Raw genomic sequence first — 22,770 nt, 5'->3', positions numbered from 1 at the left:
TTTGTTTCTAGCTCTTATTCAAACATACACGCATTAGAACCGTCACCCGTAGAAGACGAACAAGCATGCGGTGCGACGCGTTGTTCGCAGCAACGTGGTGCGTGTCAGGCTGAAAGCGAAACGAAAGCAAAAAAGGGGGCAAACAGGCCGGGGCAAAGCAGAGCAAGGCAAAGCAACACAGAGTCGCGAAGTGGAATTCAAAAGCGTTTCGGATTAAGCGCGGCGTTTTCAACTCTCTCGGCAAAATTCGACGTCGCTTTATTCCGGCCTCGAAACGACGAATGGGGGAATGCGAATTCTGAAACGTCTCATCCGACCGGCGAATTAACGTTAGGCACGGAACGAAATTCGTACGCGAAACTTGCGGAAAATCATAGGAAATTCGGCTGTGTTTCAAACCATTCCAATCAGCCCCGCCCCGATTCTACCAGACTGTTTAACCACCTCGTTTCTCTCCTACTCGTGGCGGGATGCGTTTCCTCATAAACGAGCGCTTCAGCGTTTGACTAGATGATTGGAAACCGTAATTACATGTAGAGATGCGCGGCTGTGCGCCACGGACCGATTGATCGCGCTCGGAAAAAGTAAATCGTCGTAAGTCGATTACTACCCGCAGGGCTCGATAGATCATCCTGACTCAATCGTCGAGCTCTACGTATCGGTTATTTAGAAATTGCACTCGTGTAAAGTGTAAATGGATTTTATGCTTGGATTAATCGCGTACGAGATTAAAATTTAACTTCGAGATTTTATGTAAAGGTACAATAGACTTCTACTTTTCTGAGATTTCTTTAGATTTCTAAGTTTCTACTTTCACACTTTAAATAATACTCTTTCAATCTGAATTGGAATTCAATATAAAATTAGAATTATAAATTTTTGAAGATTCAAATGTAATTGAAAGGTTCGTGAAGCTTGAACGCTGAACAAAATAATTTTCTTTGTTCGTGAGAGTAAAGATCATCGTTATTTTTCAATCAAACTAAATTAAAACTCATACCGCGAAAAACAATCGAAGATGTAAAAAAATTACAGTACTCACTGCTTTCTTTCGGCATTCGCGTTTCACCAAACAAAAGAAAAGAACTTTTAATCGATATTATCTTACCTGAAACAAAAAACCAAAAGAATTCTGTTAGATCAAGTTCCAAAGTGCGAGCAATTAGCGCAAAGTCGACAAATCTAACTAATGACGCAAGACGATGGATCGATACCTCCTTTCGTTCTAATATAATTATTATAACAATTAATTTGTAATTAACTGATAGATGCAGCGATCCGCGAGCTACCCACTTCTTTAAACTGTCTCATTTAAAATTCATCTCGATCCAACATCGACATCTAATCACCGTTGTCTCAAAAGTAATTTATATGTACGATATTTTATTATAAGATCATCGATATTTATTCGAAATTAAACTTTGAATTTTAATGTTATTTTATCAATTTCTATAAAGTAATATAAAATACTATAATACCTATATGATATAATAATCTTATCCTCACAAATTAATTTCAGCATTTTTACTAAAACTTGAAGTTTCTACATCTCATTGAGATTATAAATTTTCAATGAAAGAAACAATCGATCGTGCCACACTCGATTATACAGCAACCGTCTAATATAATCATCAAGCGCCGTGAACGAACCCTCGTCCTACTTTCTGCGCGGCGTGCATTCATATTTCACTATGTATTGTGCTCGTAAAGAGGTTCGCCGTGCGAATAGCCGAGAACCAACTCGGACACGATGGTCCACAGGGTTGGGACTGAGGAATTGTTTCGCCGCTCCTGAGCCCAGATGGAAAGTAACAGTGACACGCTTTTGCGACTGTAGGGTCGTTAAAGATGACATGTCGCTCCGACTTTGCTATATGCCATCTGTTCAGCTGTTCCCGTTTATGATCCACGATCCACCTGATACCGGAACCTTTATCGTGTTTTGACCTTTGACAATAGTTTCGTTTGTAGCTTCTTGGCATGAATAACGTTATATAACCGTAGAGATTGTTGATCAAGCTGTAAACTTGTAGTCTGCACCGACATTAACTCTCTTGTTCTCCTCGGATCTGCATAATACGATCCGAGACGAATGTTATATTTCGCTAGACGTTGCTGAAACGTAACGGTTTTTTAAATATTTGCCTTCAGCATTCAACGTTCAATGTATTTGCATTCTATTAATATTTTGCATATTCCATGCTTTTCCTCGAAATTATACATGAAAAGATATTCGAAGAATTACAAATGTGAAGAAGGAGCGACGAGAACGCCGGAATTAACCCAAAGTTAAACGCTGAGATGAGATATATCATTTATTTAACGAAAAAATTGTCAATGAATTTCGAAAAATAAATGGAGCGTTGAAATATTCAACAACTTAAAAAATGATGCATCAAATGTGAATCGTACTATACTCGTCCCTACTAAATATATAGAAAACGTCCTAGAAGACATTCTACGTATGATTACACCTATAAAAAGTCTAATGCGCCTTTGTTCCAATCATATTTTTTACGTCCAATTTACGTCACGCTTAATCCTTATATCAGCCTTGGAAAATATTAATCCCTACATAATCCGTTTCACGAACTTCCGAAAAATCTCTAACACCTGTACAAAACTCAACACTCGCTCCTACAACTCGAAAACATGGCCATCGCGCAATTCCCCGACTAACGAGTCGAGTAAACAAACGGAGGTGATAAATTACAGATTAAGCCCTCCTCGTCCTCCTCCTCCAACGATCCCGGCGAGGAGGGATAAACTGCCTCGGAGCGAAATCAGTATATCCCTAGAAAAATCCATGGGCCACTTAAAAACTAATTTCGCGATTCGCGGCCGCGTTTACGTGGGCGGTTCCAATTAGTCGCGGACGAAACTCGGCCGTTAAAAAATGATCGAGCGGAATGAAATTCGCGTTACCGTTTCAATTAGCGAACGGAGTGCAGGCAGCCGAGAAACGACGATATCTCTGTTGCTCGCATAAATTAAACGTTGCACGGGTTGCACCTCGATTATTTACGTCGATTCCGTACGAATCGTGAAATTAAGTTGGCATCACCAACGGCGAACACCTGTAACAATAATTAATGGCGCGGCCGGTGTCGCTTAACGAGCATCGTCCGACTTATGGCTTACAAACACGCGCTTTACCTTAAATTTTAATTAAACTGCCGACTCCCTGGAATAATCCGGCGGACACGCCGTGAAGAAAATTCCCCTGGACCACCGCGGGCCAGGAGATCCTTCGCCAGAAGCGGAGAAGGTGAAACCAGAGGCGGAGAGAAAGGGACGAAATATTCCTACGACTCAGGTTGCTGGAGCATATCGCGCGAACGAAACTTGCCTCTCCCTTTGCTGCTCGCCGCTGCACCGTACAATGCAATCTTCGCCGGTCCGCGGGCACAATGGTGAAGTTACTGAACTTCTCGAATAAATCAAACGGAGCAAAGATAAAATTGTAATGAGCGCGGAGATAGAGAAATTTATGTGTCTACGTCCCTGCGAGCGAGAAGAAGAGTCCACGCTCGGGCAAAGAATTGCTCCGGGATGAATTGCGTGTAGGTACTTGCGTGTCACGTTTCTTCTTTACTTCTTCCCTTCTGGTATACGTTTTAAAAGATCGCCACTGTGCTTTGTCATTTTCATTCGATGCCTGACAATCGTTCGACGATTCTCGTTTCGTATGTGGGTGGATCACGCGATCGATCGAGAGGTTAATTCGATTGTTTGTAAGTTCGCTCATCTTTGAAACTGTCACACTTTTCCAATATTTATCCTATACACTTTTTAAGGTAAATCGTAGATATCCTATAAATTTTGTTTACTGTTAAGAAGACGGTGTTGTAATGTCTAAATGAGAGTACACGATATGTGTACAGTACGTTGTTTAAATACAGAGATTGATCTTTATTTTCAGAAAGTGAAGAAAAATAAGACACATATTTGTTTCATTGTTATTACTTTTCTGTTGATTAACCTGAACTTCGGAAATAACTTTTCTTTTAACTTTTAATTACTTTTCTCGCTTTTATTTCTTGTTATTTCGTTGATCTATTTATTTATTTAAGTTTCCACGCAATTTTCGCTAAATTTCGTCGTTCGTATAAGTCTTACTTCTTTTAGATCGTTACACCAAATCGAACGTCACATTGTAGATTAGGTGGATACTTTAGTAGAAGTTCCAAGCTGATAACTATCGCGACTAATCAAATGTAGTGCTTAACAGAACATTGTGGGTCATTTTGATTAAATGCGCTCTCCATAGAAATGAGTTTAGTTGGCAACTCCCTTTAATCTCAAGTATCCATAAATTCAGCTAGTTTGCCGTGTAAGTGGTTTCGGGAAAATCTGTTTAATTAGAAGAGAAAAATTTATTCGCCCGAGGATGACAACTATAACGACAGTGCAAGAACTAATTACCGACACAAAGCAACTTAATTCGTTATTTAATTCATTTTGTTAATTTAAAAGCTACGACTATTGATATCTCATCATGACGTATAACGTCATTGTCAAATTGTTTGTTATTTCGTATATTTCACACTGCACAAATACGGCTAATGACTGTTTAAATATTCTACAGAAATTCTTTTTTTCTAATAACCCAGATTTTACAATTAATTAAACGACTGATTTTTTAAATACGTTTGAGTTCGTACATATAGATGAAACCTTCTGAGCGATTCTTCGAAAATATTTTACACTTCGATAATCATTCGTCCAATTAGCGCAGAAAATAATATTCGCTTTACGCGATTCATCGCTCTTTTACCTTCGCTATTTCGCGCTACGTACTCCACATCCAATCACAACTAGCGTCGTTTATTTAACGAGGAAACTGAAAATCAAGTGGCTGGTTCGGTCTTAAGAGGATCACGGGAACGAGAACGAAATTTCAAAATCCAGCGCTTGAAGCGGCGCGGTTCCGTTCGCCGAACAGCAAACGAAATGGTTGAGAAGTAGTTACCACGGCCTGAATTCGCGTAATCTGCAACGTGCTAATGAAATGCATCTCATCAAGCAGATCCGAGAAACGAGAAATTCAGCATTGATCAGGCTCGACGAGGCTGTGACTCGAGGTGGACTCTGCTAGAAAGCGCTGTTACGACCACATAACAGCCAGCCAGAGTAACCCTATTAACGGAATCCTTTAAATCCTGCTGCCTATGAGGCTCTGTTATAGTGTCGGTGGCTCTGCTTTTGGATTTCGTATGGATGTGTAGAACGGTAGCGACGAGAAGCTTGGCCAGATGAGAAGCTGCAAGGGGATGGTTTTTGGCCTACTCGACGCACTATGACCCGAGGAGTTAATCTTCGCTTAATTGCCCGTTTTATGGGTCCCTGTTGTGCCAAATCAACTATCCGAAGGATGCATAAATGGCAGCATCCATCTTGCGTGAACTGTACTTCGGTTCGTTACGTGCGAACGAGTGCCATTTATTGACCCCTGGCTTTGGGATTAAAGTTGCTGTTACACGATTACTACTCACGAATCATATATGTATATGCACAGAGACAGCCAATAATCTTGAACATTTTCGGTATTTTTAATAATATGAAGAAACGCGATATACAAAATTCGAATATCAAATTACGTTGGTTGATATTTTATTTCGTAACTGTATTATTTGTAAACTAAAATATTTTCCCAGGTTTTCCATTAATAAAATGGTTGTTCGTTAACTAAACGATTGTTTAAAAAATCTATCGCGTATTAAATGCAAGATACAGACTTTTATCTCATCGAAATGCAATTCATTCGAAGAAGAAATCCAATTAATTTCCATCAAGCAATCCTTGGAAACACCCGACCAAATAATTATTTCGTGCTTCGTCGTGCCACGTTATTTCGTCCGTTCCTATAAATTAGACGTGTCCTCAAGCAGCCTCTCGATCCTAACATTTAATGGAACATTTTTAAGACGAAGGCCGTTTAACGAGCGCGCTTGCTGCCGCTTCGCGTAATTAGCCGCCGTTTGTGGCTAATTTTCATTAGCGATACCTTCGCCAAAGGAACATCCTTACGAAGTACTTTTGCCATTTCGTGCACGGATCACTCGTTGGATAAAGTCGTACTCCTTTCTCGGTGCAATCGAGAGAAACTGTCGGATTAGACCAGAAGAAGGATTACGAAGATTCGTTTGGAACGTGTTTTCAGATTTTCCAATAGAAAGAAACGTGCAAGTAGAAATGTCTTACGAGATAACTCCGTAATTAATCACTCGAAATTTCTAAGAAAATTTAGAGACCTGAATTTCCACGTTAAATCACACATATTGAAACGTACTGCGATGCGTTGAACTTATTCTGACAAATGGTCAATTTGTAGAATAGAAATATCGTTGATTTGAAAATTTTGTAGCAATTTGCTAATATGTATATTTTATTTCCATAATACGTGAGCAGTACTCTTTGCTCAAAGTATTTTTCGAAATTGCGAAAAATGCGACGAGATACCCTTAATATGTTGTAACCATTTTATAATTATAAATCACATTTTATTACACTTTCTAACCAGCGTAGTTCAAGCAAAGTACAATTACATCAAGCAGTAAAAAATGAATAATTTCCAAAGTAACTTCAAACAATTCGCAACAAACATGCCTCTCGCCGATTACGATGAATATTGTCCCGAAACAAACGCGTAAAGAAATGTTCACAGTTTCTATCGTTCTACGATCTACTAATAAAAACACGACTTTAAACCTACGGCAAGAACCACGAATATGTCGTCTAATCGTCGTGAAAGTTTCAAATCTGAGCCGTTCGTCTTGTTGTTCGTTGTTGCGTGAACAACGATCTACATCTCTTGCGTATACATCTTGAAGCAAGAAGCGGGTGCGAGGCGTTTCAGCCGAGCGAAGCGTGCAAGGAGACGGCAGGTCGACGTGGGGCGGCTAAATTCATCAACCCTGGCACACGAGGCACAAGTGGCGTTCCTAGTACACGAGCGGCTTTATTTGTCGGTGCACGTACACCCGCTGGGTTCCTTTCATTCGTGGCCTACTTATCTTCGTTTCTTGCCGTTACACGGCTTCCATAAAAGTGTCGACTAAATCATCACGCGTCCTCACTCTTAACCACACCGTCGTCCCATTTTCGTGCCAGCCATCCAGCCTTCCGATTAGGGCAAACACTCTCACGGGATCGTGAGTTTTTATCAAGGGGCAACGCGTTCCGATCGTCTTGCGAGACGAGCGTGTTCCGCCGACATGCACACGAATACGATGATCCGCGTGGTTTTCATCGTGCAAAGAGTCAGTTCAAAAGGAACTGAAAAGCGTGTCTTTCATTAAGAGCGACGTTACCCCGATAGGTCGCAATTAGTTGCGGATGAGACGCGGGGTGTAGTACAGTCGTAGAGTTCTGCGGAATATTTCAAGATTTCCAAGTACTGGCATTGTTACAAGTAGACCGTGGACATTTGTGCAAATTCGTATTCTTGCGAGTAAAATTGTAAGAAAATAAAGACCTAAACAGAGGTTTGTTTCACCCGTTGAGTATTCACAGCTGGATGTTGCCACAGTGGCGACAAAATTTGTCTACGAACTGTATTTATTGTTTCGTTTACTGGATAATGCATCTGATGTGATCCATTATCCATCAATCATCTTCGATATCGAATGGTCGACCAACAATGAACAATGTTATTGTAAAAATGTGAATGACGCGTGGTAGGTCGTGGCTCACCACTTCGGACAGTCTTAGCTGGTAAACTCGATCATCGAGACAAAGGTGAAAACGTACAGGACGTTCGGATTTGTAGGAAATCCGTGGAAGGTACGATTGCCAGCTTAATGGCGCGTCCGCTCGTAAATGGTAATCGTGGACGACCTGTCGACAAGATCGGGGAGCAGCCGCGTGCTTCCGCCGCTTATCGAAGGAGTCTATCGAAAATCGAAAGGTACTGGGGTGGTCGTAAAACTGGCGGCGGACAAGCTGTTTGCGTTGAAACTTGCGTGGCCACCGAGTTTATGCGCCATTTCGCGGCTTCCTTCGCGCCATATCCCGGACAACCGTTTTCCGTTTCGGTGACGTCCGAAATCTTATGGTAGCCAACGCTCGTGGTAACTCGCACGACCGACTGTCGCACGGTTATCACGTTCGTTCGGCCAGCAAGATGTTAAATGTGTTGGAACGATTTTACTTCTGACTGGAAGTCGTGAACGAAAACTACGATTCGCGTAAAGAATTTAATTTAGTCAGGAAGATTGAAACGATACTAACTTTTGGATATTATACGGTGTTATTAGGTTGGCAACTAAGTGATTGCGGATTTTATCATTAGATGGTAATGTCAAAATTCGCAATCACTTAGTTGCCAACCCAACATTTTTACAGTGAAATGTATTTTGGAATTTATCGAATACGTGTGTATGTATGCGTTAGTTGAAAATGAATTACCAAAAGCGAACGATAGTATTGGATTGTTAAATATTTCTAATTTATAGTAATCAATAATCAGATTTCGTTTTTACTGTCTTATTAGTCAACTAATTTTCTATATGGATCATTGATTTTCGTAAATACCAACTAATCCTAAATCTTCTTCGAGTCGATTTGTCCAAGTGTATTGTTATAATTTTATAAAATTGATGCGGGAATACGACCATAAAAACTATTTAAATTGAAACTATTGAACTATTTAAATTCTTAAATTGAATTACGTGTTCAGGTAAAATAGTCTTCGTTTCGAATTACGCGCTATAATTCTTAGAACCTTAGATTTTTTTGAAACTCTACAAAAATACACACCGTTTTCCTCCATCGTTTCTTAATATCATTAACCATGCAAAATATAATAATCTGTGTTTGCCTCTTCTAAAAACATTACTTTATTTAAAATTTTCACAGCTGCGATTAAGCAAATCGAATGCGTTTGCTGGATTTGTTTCCGTAAAATCTCAGTTTTACGAAAAAGGACGATTACAGCGAAACATTCGTACACGTGTCCATCGAACATTCCTTTGTCATTGATCCGCTGCGCTGATTGGAACGATGAAATGTTCGAAGTAAAGAGAACTCGACACGGGAATCATAGCTCTCGATCGAGCAGTATCGCGGTGAAATCCGAACTTGAGGAATGGCAGGTATTTGTAAACCGTAGCATCGAGATAGGTGAACGAGTGAATACTGTTTGAAGGAAAGTAAAAAATATTGTCGATTTTTAAGCCTCGCGAATGCGATACGTTTTGTATTTTTATCGCGCGTCTCTTGTGTCTTTCAATGTTTTCTTGTCTGTTTATTCGAGTAACTTGCGATAAGTTACTAATAATGTTTCGTCAAGATACATTTTAAAGGTACAGACTTTACATTCTCATGGTACAGTGTACACATTCTGTTAAATATTTATTTTTAATTTAAATATTCCAGAAAACGTTGCAGGTAAAAGAAGCGTACTTTCAAGAGGTACAGAAATTTCAGCAGACGTGAAATGCAGATAAAGTATTTTCCGGTGCTGTTTCAATATTATCCCGTGCTGCCGATTAAATGCAATACTAACATACGATCAGTTTCAACCGGAAAAGTATATTACAAACATCGTACAACCGATAGCATATCCCTAAACAAACAGCTTCTTATCAGCGTATATTGTTCAGCTTCTATACGTTTCACTCGTCAAGCTGTCATTAAACTTTCAATGATCAATTGCACATACGCCTCAACCATTACGAACGAAGCTATTCAATATGCGAAACAGCAACCATTTTAATAATTGGACTTGTATAATTACAGGCTAGATGGGCAACACGAATCACGTAATACGACGTATTTATCATTGTTCAATATGATTGAAGCCAATGTCGAAAATAAATAGAAGATGTCCGAGTTTTATATTTATATGTATATTATACTTATGGCCATTTAACAACAAACCCTCGTCCCAAATTAAAACGGTACAAGATTATAAGTTGGATCTTCGAAATTAATTTTCTCTACCTCTGTGACGAACATTAGATTGTCCCAAAAATTCCCTTCGTTTTGTTAATAATAAACGCACAACGTTTTCACAACACAATTCAATAAAATAATGTAAAACAAAAAATATCGTGCAACTATTACTTCCTTATAGAAAGAAAGAAAATTTTAGGACAACCGAATAAATTAGCAATTTTCAAACGTTTTGTTCCATAAGAATCATACATTTTCCGTACAAGTTTCGACCGAAATTATCCCTACCCAGCTCGTTCGGCTATTTCTCCAAGCTCATTAATGGCAAAATTGTGTCGACTGACCCGTCACGCGACGTCCAAACACGATCGCCGTATAATTCGAGCGATTCAATTTGCCAAAGTTGAGAGAATCGAGGCCGGGTCTCGTAACGGTCGACTCGGTTCCTCCATTTCGCGCAATTACTTTTCGTTTGGAGCCGGGCAGCAGCAGAGTCGCGTGGATCTGCCAGCATGGCCCGCCACTGACGCTCTTTATCCAAGGCAGAGCGAAGCGGCAACACGCGGCCAACGAAGAAAGAGGCTGTTCATCCAGATAAGTGAGATAGGAAGGAGTTTCTCTTTGCTCGGCAAGTTTGCCCAGGCCAAAGCAGATTTCGTGGCCGAGGATTTGCGCTGCTATCCGAAAGCACCGTATAAAATTAGGCCCCCTATTTCCCCCTTTTTGCCCGCTATCTCTTTCCCTCTACGTTCATCACGGTTCTCGTGATATCGGGACAGCGCGCCGCCATTTCCTTCGAACGCACCATCCCTTCGATCTTCCTATCGTCCTCTCTATCGTTCCAATCGTCGTTCCACGATTCATCGTCCTTGTCGTTGGCCCCGTAGCTTCGACTCGAGAACGGGTCACCGTCGTCTCTTTTTCCCTATCATCGAATTCGTTCTTTGATCCTTCGCCGGGACTCGTATTATCGGGCCGATCGATCTTCGCGCAGGCGAGCGAGGAAGAACCGCGCCGGGAAGCAACGGCGACAAGCAAGCAACCGGGGAGGAACAAGCGGAAGCACGGGAAACGATATTCCCGAGGAGCGGCCTGACAAATTCATTCCATCTCGCGGGAGACGCGACATCGCCATACATTTATATCGCCGCGTGCTGGATGGATACGCCGCCGGATATCGAGGATCCGCGTGAAAAACTGCCGATGGATGTGTCTTTGGCCCCTCTCCATTCGCCCACGCCTAGCATCTTACCACGAGACTCTCTTCCCTCTATCTTTCTACGTCTTCCTTTCACCAGACACGCTACCTCTATCTCCATCTCGCCCGCGTAGTTTCTTCTATTTCAGCAGATACCGACGCCACTTTCGCAGACAGCCTCTGGGGTCTGGCATATTAATGCTTTATGGTAATGCTGTCGGCGGAGCGCGAGCGGTTTCGTATCGGTATTTCGAAGAAGCGCCGAGAAATGGAAACCACCGGACATTTATCACTTTTGTTGGGAATTCGGGGCCGTTGCTAGTCGTAGATGCGTTTAATTGTTTTTCTTTTCTCCTGCTGCTTCCCCCGCCGCCCCTCCCCGTTTTCTTTTCATATTTTTTTTCCCCCGCGTGCTTTTTGGGAGTCAGATGAATCTCCGGAGTGACAAGGCTGCGATCCATTAAGGGAACACGACTGTCAGATGAATTTATGCGGGATATCTGTCGTGGGAAGCTGGCTCGCTTCCGTGAATCGTTTGGCAATTATGCGGGTCTCGGCGAGATTTTCGCGTTCAAAGATTAAACGCGGATAGTTATTAACGCGTCTGAAATACGCGGTGATGATAGCAGCGAGCACGAAAGGGACATAAATTTCACGCGATTCTTTCGTAATTCGAAATAAGCACGTGGAAAGTACTTTGGTATAGCGTTGCTCAAAAGAAGAAAAGCCGGTATTACGTGATAGTGAATAGGTTTCTTTTTCCCGTCTTTAGCAACATGAAAGCTCGAAGTAAAATTACGAATTCATTGCCTGTTTATCTTGTGTTTTTAAGCGTATTATCTCTTGATTAACATTTCTTATATGTACACACCGTATGTAAGCAGTTTTATAAATACATAGACGCAAATCTATTCCATTTTAATTACATTAAACTCGGCTATTAAAACGAAACTCCAATTAAAAATTAGCATAATAATCGTCAAGCGTCTTCCAGATGAACATATGTATTCATTTATGTAAACTACGCTTAAATTTTAAACGACATTTCCTAACTAGGATTTTATCTAACGTACGTATTAAAGATAATAGTTGAATAAATTTTGGCCACACAGTTATTACGTTCAACTATTTCGCAGGATTTCCTCCACGTGCCACACATTACCATCCCCACCTTTGGGTATTTTAATCGTTATCAAGTGATTCGTAACCGGCTGCAGAAAATTATAATATTAACCGAAATGTGAAAAGCCAGCTTCAATTTATGTTCCCTTCTGTTCGCTGCTTATCCGTAATTTGATTTCTGATTCTGTCATATCGTTCCAATCTTTCAGAGAAATGAAAAATTCCATTCGAAAGCAGAATACAAGTCTCGATTGCAAGCTTATACGAAGTAACGAAATACTTTTTCAAACGCGTTCGTTCAAACTTTTTTCAATAGCTTCAGTTTCAAAAATTATTGTTAGGAATATGAAAAATCTATCGCGCCACGTGACATATGACGTGTATGAATATATTCTCCACACTACACGCGAATAGGTTTAATTACACATAAAAATATTTGTTTCAATAAATCCGTATACCTAATTATACCTAAACGGATAATATAAATCAAGCTCAGCTCCATTCTAGCGACGATTCTTTCAAATTCTAGTTCCTTTAAAAGACCAGGCATGAAAACAATTTCCTGTCGTTCAACCATCCCATTTCGTCGTCAATCACCAAGACATCGAATATCCTCGTTCGATCATTCGTACGCCTCCCAGCTTCTCACATTCATTCCAAAAATCTACCCCAAAAACGACAAAAAAAAAAAGTTGGCCAAAGGTAGCAGCCCCAAACGCGAATTGTTACAAAAGCCAAACGGCATTCATTTTTCCACGATATGACCACATTCGTTCAACAAAAATTGTCGATCGTCTACCCTTCGAAAGAGAGTTATCATCCAACGAAAATTTTTTTAAATTCAACATCCGAGAGCCATGAACATTTTTCATTGATTCGTACGTGGAATATTATTGTTCGCGTTTTATCCACGTGTCACAGTGGTCCAGATTGAAACGCTGACTATTGTTTTGCTAAAAAATCAATTTTCTCATATTCGGCATTTATCGAACTTGCGTTACTTTCTAAACGTCCGTCACTTTCCAGAACGACGAAATTAACCAGATTTAATAAAAATTCCGACACCTTTCTTTTTTTTGAAAGTTGGACAAACGAAAATTCTGGATGGACAAATGTGATGAAATCGTGGTCAAGCGCGATCCGCTTAAAAGTCGATGAGAAAGTCCACAGGACGCAGATGCCACATTTTTGGAAATTTTCATTCGGCGATAACATTTTTTCAAAGGGTGAATCGTGGTCAAATCGTGGACAAACGAGCGCCGCTTGCTTTTTGCAAAAAATCGCGTTTGGACGTTGGCAACATTAACCAGCTGAGAAAAAAGGTCACAAAAAAAGCGATATCTCCCTCTGTCTCGGCGAATCGCGCATTAAAACGAGAACGCGGTCTTTTTAAAGCAGCCCCAGAAAGCCAGAGGTCCGGTTTCACGGCCGTCCCATTTAACCAAGGGCCAGGCGGCAGGCTGGGCGTGGAAAGATGGAAACTCGGAATGTCTCTGCGAGAGCGGCTCACCACCCTCCTCAAGCGTATTATCACGCGTGAACAACGCGAGACTCTAGGAAATTAGCCGGTGCGTTATTATCGTGGCAGCCAGTGGCAGGTCCGTTGCTCGTAACAGCGTTACTATTGCGGGCTGCGAGCCGAAGAAGAGGCACATGCCCGTGTTAGCGGTGTTTTAATCCCCACTGAGCCAGTCGGTAAGTCGGGGAAGAGAGGATGCTCCCCGCATAACTCTTCATTCGCGAGGTTAGCCCCGGTATAACTGTAACTTACTTCCTCCAACTTTATCACGTGTGTGCGACTGTTTGCCTATATACAACTCAGACGCCCCAGCGGCCCGTGCACCCTCCGCTTTTCCCCGCTTTTCTCGACCATCGTTCCGTTTCACCGAATTCACCCTTCGTTCCGCCCAGGGCTAACGGCCGAGGGACGAGGGAGGCGGGACGATAGCAACGACGCCGGTGGTTCGCAACTCTACTTGTTTGAATAATTACTCACTCGGTACCGGAGTCGTTTGGAGGTGGACGGTGCTCGGCAAAAAATAAGATAAATAGAAGGAGGAGACCGGGGCCCGGGCTGGCGTGCATGCTACGACCCCGCGATTATCGTGGAAACTTTTTAAAGTGGAACGAGCTGTTTCACCGGTGAACGTCCACCTCTTCAGGATACCCGTATCCTATTTCTTCTTCGATCGGCTACGAGTTCGCAGGGATCATTCGGTTAATTTAGAGTATCGATGGGCTCCAACATGTTTATTCTTTCATTCTTTTTCCTATTTGTTCAACTTAATCGTTTCTCTCTGCTTCTCTTTTTCTTCCTTTCTTGGCTGGTGGAGAAAGAGCGTTGATACGGGTGGACGTTTAATTATCGTACAGGCTTAATATCGTCATAGAGCTACTGAAACGTGATGTTTATAGATCATGTACGAGATCACAGAGTCGGAAAGAAAAAGTGTTTCAGAGAATTAGCCTTTCTCTTTAAGTCAACGTTGACGTTTTGCTGAGACAAACGTATGGAAGAACAAGTGGTTGAAAGCATAGAAACCATACGGTCTGCAAATAGAACGAGATGAACGATTTGTCAGTGAGTGGTAACGTTCGATATTCATCGGGCAGCTAAACGACAACGCAATTACAGGTTTTCACAACTTTCGCCGTGCTATTTATTCTTACACCATCGAATACAACGGTTTCGGTATTTGTTTTTCGTTACAGTTCCGCCAGAGTCGATACAAAGTTTGCCAGTATTTCATTAATTTGTTTCCCTTTACAGCTCTACTGAAACGATAACACCGATATAAAGTTACCGTTCCATTAATTTGTTTTTCTTTTCAGCTGCCTGGCCAGCGAATCAAACAATATTTTTAGCACGGTCTCGAATCGTTGCGTAATTTTGCTTTCTAAATGGCCGTTTTTCTTGTTACATCGAAGTTACGCCGTAAAATCTGTTTCCGATGAAAATACAAATACTCTGTAAATTGATTTTGTAACTTTGTTGATGACATTTTATTTCATCGTGCCGTGTGTAATTCGTCTTTTACACGAACAATAACGCATCAAGTCTTACTGGCTTTTATTAAATTTACGTAACTAGTCATCAAACTCTCTCCTAAGGGAGAACTGTACGAGCGAATGGTCGTAACATAATCTTTCGTTTTTTAATTACAATAAAACTGTACGCTCTGGCCTTTGTTATGCCGGTAGAAAAATGAATATTTTTACAGGAACCTTTCTTCAAAAATGAATCCAAAGATAATCTCGAATAGATATGGCACGCACGTAATTCCTCGGTCCAAGAATCAATTTATACGAAGCAGGGATTTTCATGGATGATAAATAACGGAGCGGAGTCTCGTGTCAAGCGAAAAGTAACCATTGCTCGGCCAATAATGCCATTCCGCGTAAGTAGGATGTAACGATTTCATAAAAGCAAGGCCGGAGGCCGATATGAAAGCACGATGATGCGCAGAATTCGCGTTACAACGATCTATCATTGGGCCGCTCACGAATGCCAGCGTCAATACAACGGGGATGTTCGTATAAAAACAACATCAATCTTCAATATGCTGGTGCATCGATATCGAATTCCCTTGGTGCGATTGTGCCATGCCAGAACAGCCGACACAATCCTGTGTTACGCAGCGATTCCGAATCGATCTATCGCGCGTCCTTCGAAGATCGTGCAAACACAATATAAAAGGAGACTGGTGGAAAACGGAGCACGCGTTGTATGAATAAAATCGCCGCTCAGCACGGAAACGTGCCACGTGCCATAATTGCATTCAGTTTTCCACGTAATTTTTTACTCGCGCAAAAATACGCGTTTGTTTTTGCCTCTTTGACGCAAGTTAAAAGATTGCTAATAACAAGTTCGCTACAAGGAATCCCAAATGGTTTCGTTATCGACTTTCGTTTCGTTATACACTTTCGTTTATACGGTGGCTACGAAAATTACTTGCGCGTATTCTTATTATTCAACGCAGCGATTGTTCCATCGTATCCTGTGTATTTCATATACTTGGATTTTTAATTGAAAATCAGATTCCTTGATAAACAGTAGGCGTTTATCTCGCTTCGATGTTTATCCTTTGTGTCGTTTCTTACGATCGGAAAAACGAAGTACTCGTAAATAATTCATTTTCACGAGCGAATCGCACGATCGGGCACACGCAAATTACGGGAAACTTAATAGTTTCACGTAATAAACTGAACCGTGTCTGCAATGTTAATATTATTACCTTTTGCTGGAATCACGAACCTACTATTCCAAAGTTAAATCGAGCCAAATAAATTCATGTCCACGGTTAACGAACAAACAGCAGACAACGCATTAAAAACAGCGAATTAACTCTTTAAGCTGACAGTAAACATACGAGGAAGCAGGGTAGGAAGTTGAGCGACGTGTGAATAATAACAGCGATTAATCACCGAGCTCTCTGGAAAATTGAAGACGCTACAATTTATACGATTTAATTCGCAAATTGTACCAAGGGCCTGGGAACAGTGACGGATGGATGACGCGCGCTCCGTCGAGGCGCGGCGAAGCTTCGACGCACACCCGCCACGCTGAATATGGATCCGTGTCACAGCTATTGCGTGCTGATGTATCATCACTTTGTCACTGTATTCCATAAATTTGTATTACGTCGGTGAATTTCAAATTCTACCGGTAGACATTTCGTAACAGCGTGACGATACTCCGTTTCGATGCAGCAGCGTCTACGTATAGCGAAGGACACGTACGAAATAATTCAGACTATTTTGATACGGAACGACGTGTAAGGCGAAATAGGATCAGCGTTCTCAGTGTAATAACAGCTGGTAATAACGGCCGTTAATTGCGAGCCCGGTGGCGTGCACGTTGATCCACAGCGAAACTTCTCTCGTTCGATCCGATAGAATATATTCTTGCGGAATAACCGTGCGGTTTTATGCAAGGCTTAATTAAAATTCTGATTCGTACTTTCTCGAGCCGAGGCTGAATGGTCCTGACAGATCCGTCCGACTTGAAATTGGAACGGATTTTAAGATATACGCCACACCAGCTTCAAGTGCAGTTGTTATTCCAGAACCACTGGATGGGGATGAATATTTTATTAAATGGATGCTGACGTAGGGTGAGATACATAAGTCGCCTAGGACGTTGTACAACGAGTACTAGTAGGATTGTTACGCGGTACTCTTTGTTAGGATAGGTATAGGAAAGTTCATTTAGAATATGCACGGAAAGAAATTGAGTGTGGTCCATGTTTTAAAGAAATATCTTTTACATGAACTCAACCATTATTGTATTAGATTTTATTAACGTTTATTAATTCCACTTTCTTCGTCCGGCGATAGAATAAAAACAGGAGGAATTTATGTGTTAGCCTAATACTTCGCAGATTGTATAATCCATTCAGAAGCCCTACTGATCAATGTTTTTACATTTTCCTTAGAGATTATCGTTACTTGTATTATTTCCATGTGATAAATAAATTGATGCAAATCATCTGTTTTTCGAGAATTCGGCGTTAATCGTATTATCTAAATACATAAATACATTGAGGAATTTGAAGAAAGCGGAGCTTAGCTTCTAACGATAAGAGACTCGTGTAACGAAATAATAGCAAGATCGTTTGATTCTCTTCTGTATTACTTTTGTCGCTTGATGAATTTCAACAACATCATAGAATATTTTATCTTGGTTAATTGATAATTCATAAACGTCGACCTATATAGTGTATAAAACTATCTGCATATTAAATTACTGCTAAGAGGAACGTTCCACTATACCCGTTGCATTTTCTCTACATCATCAATTAATGAAAGGACGTTTATGGAGGAACTGCATAGAAATCGCCAAGTCTCGATGGGCGAAGCAACATTAAGCCATTCTGTATCACGAGATTTGGGATGAACATTGTTTCTAGTTCGTGGCCATTCTAGGACTCCAGATTAACCATGCTGCATGGTAATCAAGGTTTCAGCACTGTGGGAGTTGCTGTGTTGTCACTGCACAGCGACTACTTCGACTAGATTGTCTCAGTTCTATTTACGATTCCAATGCAATGACGAATGCTTTTCCCAGACTACAATTTGATTAATGAAACAACAGCTTACTTTTACAACATTATGATTGCATTTCGATCACTAGAACAAGGTCATTGTCTGTATGTTTGCAAATATTAATATAAATATAAGTGGTATTTAAATATATTGGTTAACTCATATTTCATAGCAAGAAAATTTCATAAAATCCATTCCATTCTAGATAAAAACGTGTAATAACGATCTTTCGCTTTTATGTTTATACTCATCTTTTCCTTTCGCAGCGACAATGCACTTTTAAAAGATTAATTACCTCTTCTTTGCTTCTGACATGAATCTCCCTGCATTCAATTTCATTTTATTCATCTACCTCCCATAATAAATCAAATCATTTACAAGAAGCTTTGCTTCTATTACCTGTTTTTCGTATCACAGCGAAATTCTTATGAAAATTCCAAACCCACTCGCACATCTACCATTTGCCATAATCTAATAATACACCTCAATATACTCGTAGTAATTAAAACAATTTCCAAAAAGTTTGCTACAGATCTATCCTTATGAGAATTAATAATACACACGCACTTTCAAAGTAAATTTCGTTACATTGATTTCGGCATATGCATCATTTATATAATCGTGCATTCAATAAAATAGAAGGCAATTCGATGGCAAACAGTGATACAGCGAAAAATAGTAAATTTACCAAAAACACGGACAATGTGCTAAGAGTGTTAAGCACTCATACGCGATAGACGTTTAATGCGAGACAATAATGTCACTCACGGTTGTATCAAGGAGCCGTGCGATGCATTGTGGCAGCATCTTACAGCAGTCGCTGTGGTTCTCCAAGATTAACAGTGTAACATGCTAATTAGGACTCTCGCGTCGAGAAGTCCAGTTTAGTCTTGGTAAGCGATTCGCTCTGTCTTCGGACATTGCTACGTAACAAGCACGGTTGTATATCAACGGAGACGCTAGAGCACGTACCTAGCTGCACACAATAAGCTATTGTTGTCCCTCCGACGTTACCGTTTCCCCATTTACCGTTCATCGAAGACAAAGCTACCATCAGCCAGCTCTCTCGGCTCCTTGCCGCTCGCGTTTCGCTATTCTCGTCCGCTTATATTCCATCTATCGTTTCTTTTCTCGCTCTAACGTTTCTTCAGTGGATTTCCTTCCCCTTATTTTCTCCTTCCTCGCACTCCACCACCAAGCAGTTATTAATTTTACCCCACTGTGTTCTTTTTTTTTTTTGTTTCTCCACTTCTCCTAACGTTAAGTTTTTCCCGCTTGTATTCGTACTATGTAGTTTCTCGTTCGTCTTTGCCCCCTCATTTTCCATTAATTTCTTTTTCTTTCGACTATAGCGCAGGCCCATGGTCATCTATCTACTTTGCTCACATTCTTCGTGGCGATATTTGGATTTCCATTGGCTTCTACTCGATAGCCATGTTTGATTCTGCGTTTTTCCAGGTGTTTTTATCAGGACGATTTTAATTATTATCTTCTTATAATTACTAAACTTGTATCTTGCGTTTCATTCTCCAGCCACTTCTTATCGTTCGTATCATTACCTTTATTGAAATATGTATAATTTATGTGCTGGACTAGGTTAGCCGCGTAGTAGTGATACTCGTGTGCGAATATCAGTACGTGGAAGTATGTGTGTGCGCGACGTCTCGAAAACAAAGGAATGTGAACTGTTTAGTTAACAGTCTGGTATGGAAGATGTGTATCGATGAATATCTTTGAAATCGTTTATCAAATAAATATATAACTATTCTAATATAAATTCTAAATGTAAATTTAGCGTTCCTATACCATTATTTCGGCTATTAAGATCCAAAAATTTTAACAACCTCTTCTTAGTAAGATTTTATAAATTGCATATTATCTATCGTACGTAAAATTCTAAAATTCTAAAATGTGGACTGGAAAGAAACGTACCTGAACCTATTACACAATCTACTAGTATCCAAGATAAAGTGTACAGTACAGATTGTTACTCTCGAAAGGGTGCCGGAAAAAGTCGTTAAAAACGTCGAAACACGGAAAAGATAGAATCTGAACCGAAACTCTGCATTGAATCGAAACGCGGTTGGCACTTAAAAGAGTATGCAGGAAGATTTACCGACGTGCCAGGGAGCAGGTGGGGTTCACTCTAAAAAATTTCTCGATTCATCTTTCACGTCGAAACGCGCACTAAAACATTTTAGTGCCGTTCGAACGGTGCATGCAACCGGAGGCACACAGGACGACATAGATCTTTCCGAACTGAAGTTTTCGCGCAAGAACAAAGGCAGCGGCCAACCAAGACTTCGCCCGTTGAATCGGCCAACTTCCTGTAACGCTGTATTTCCGGGACAGGTATAAATTCAGTTTTTACGATCAGCCGTGTTTAAATTTTGATCGGATACCGGACGTAAGTGGATTACGTTACATTACGAACGAAAAGCTCGGCTGGGAATTAAAAGACGTAGAGATACGTGCGCCGTCGAGTGGAGAAACGTTTGACACGTTAATACTAAACGTCGTATTAAGAAGACTTATACGTAAAATAATAATTTCTATCTTAGAGAAGCTGTTCAAAATTTCACGTTGCCTCTATTTCAATTTATTCAATTTTTTAGCTCCGATTCTGATTTTCCGTTTTTTATATTAAAATGATAATTCGCGATGTAATCTTACAATAGCCGATGTGATTTTCCCTTACGTTTAGATGTATTTGTTGATTTGACTATCTAGACGCAGCTCCTTCGAATTTCTTTCTATGTAATTCCATATTTTCCGATTTATTCGTCCTTACGTAAAACAAATGAAATTTAATTAAAAGACTTTTGACGTATCGCACAAGCATACGTAACTGTGCGTGAATTATTAAAGATAATTAAAAAGTTGAGAGACGGAAGAATATTGCTCATAAGCTCACTGATACACTCGTGATATAATGCTCCTAAAGTTTGAAACAAACTTCTCGAATATATTTTATACAATAACTGGTTTCGTCTTGAAAATATTACCCGGAATTAATTGGATTTATACCGCAGATAAAAACAGCTTATTCAATCGTTAATTCGTTAGTCGGCTCATTAAGTGCTCTTTGCGTTCTCTCCTTTAGCAGTACTTTCTTTCTTTCCGACGCGATGATATTGCTGTAAAATTAAATTACAAGGTAACAACTTCTGTTTCATTCTTTTCGTTTCCTTTATACCAGATCCTCGCTATGCTTCGTATTAGCTCGCTTCCGTTCGCGTGTACTAGCGCTTTTAATTCTAACATAAAACTCTTGATTAAATCACTTTCATCCAGTCTTGGTTTTAACTTTTCCACGGGGCTAAATTAAATTTGAGTTTCAATAACATTAGATTTAAGGATATTCTTTTTCTAGATTGAGGAAAAAAGGGAAGAAAAAATAGCCTGATACATTAATTACATTTCAATTCGATCTTTATTCCGAATGCTCTCGTTTCATTTGTGTCTATGGAACGCGTATTTCGCAGCCGATGAAATTAGTTTTTTCATTATTAAGAGCACATTCTCAATAATTAGCAGGAAAGTGATTAAATTCGAACTTCTCCTTTTGCTTTCTTTCATCTACGATTTTTAATTCCCGCGCGTGTTCTCTCAGATTAGTTTATATCTCACGAGGCGAAATGCACGTCTCTAAATACGAATACTATTCTATCTATCATACTCGTAATTAATTTATCATGGCCGCGAGTAAATTTCCTAGTCGTTCGAATAATCCGTAGTTAACATTCATGGTAAATTTTCATAATAATCTTATGTAATTTATAATTTTAATGCTTTTGTCGGTCAAAAAATAATTTTTATGCCAAACGAAACTCTCGTTCTCAGTCTAGAGGTATTTATATTATTACCGAATCTACGAAACGTTAAAATCGTTATCCGTTAAATTTAATTATCCTATTATTTTTCGACATCATTTTCCAGCATACTGCTGATGTTAATCGCAATATTCCACTTTAGTGGTACACTTGCAGCATTTCCGTCCTTTCACGAAACGTGTCGAAAATGACAACGTGAGTTCGCGCTCGCCATCCATATGCAGATGCGCTAGTTACAATAAATAGTAACCAGAAGATAGTGCTAGATATAATCGATGCATTTAATCGATAGGTTTAAGATATTCTTTTGTTTTTATCCGTAGTCTATGTAAAAAATTGCAATGAAGGTTTTCCGGCTGAGAACGGTATGATAGATCTATCCAAAGAATAAAATAATATCTATTGTGATCCTACCACTAAATACAGAAATAATACAAGAACAAAATGTATACGGCACATATATATCCCAATAAATGTGCGAGATAAATTCAGTATATTTATATTAGAGTACAAGCATACTTGTATGGTCTTATCAAATTTTCCTGTTAACATACAATTATTTAATTACGTTCTCGATTAGTGCGCGTTCCTTTAGCCCCCCTCATTAACCTAATTAGCAACGATCGCGGAATTCCTACTTTAGGATTGCTCTTTCTTATCTTAACTCGTCCCACA

General features: G+C 40.0%; 1 protein-coding gene across 5 annotated transcripts in view; it reads right to left on the bottom strand.

Moving 5' to 3' along the window:
* The window catches only part of LOC126916983 (E3 ubiquitin-protein ligase MIB1), a 441,377-nt gene that overhangs the window by 166,393 nt on the left and 252,214 nt on the right, over nucleotides 1-22,770 (bottom strand). Inside the window, exon 10 of one of the 5 annotated variants that reach the window (XM_050723365.1) lies at nucleotides 1,090-1,108. The exons of the other annotated variants lie outside the window; for them this stretch is intronic. Within the exon in view, the coding sequence (XP_050579322.1) occupies nucleotides 1,105-1,108 (4 nt within the window). The 3' untranslated portion in view covers nucleotides 1,090-1,104. Of the gene's footprint in view, nucleotides 1-1,089; nucleotides 1,109-22,770 lie in introns of those variants that run through there. 5 annotated transcript variants of the gene reach the window in all.

The sequence above is a fragment of the Bombus affinis genome, chromosome 5 (genome assembly GCF_024516045.1).
Source record: "Bombus affinis isolate iyBomAffi1 chromosome 5, iyBomAffi1.2, whole genome shotgun sequence".
Taxonomy (NCBI): Eukaryota; Metazoa; Arthropoda; class Insecta; order Hymenoptera; family Apidae; genus Bombus; species Bombus affinis.
Note: the sequence above shows the minus strand (reverse complement) of the source record. Positions and strands in the feature narration are given on the sequence as shown.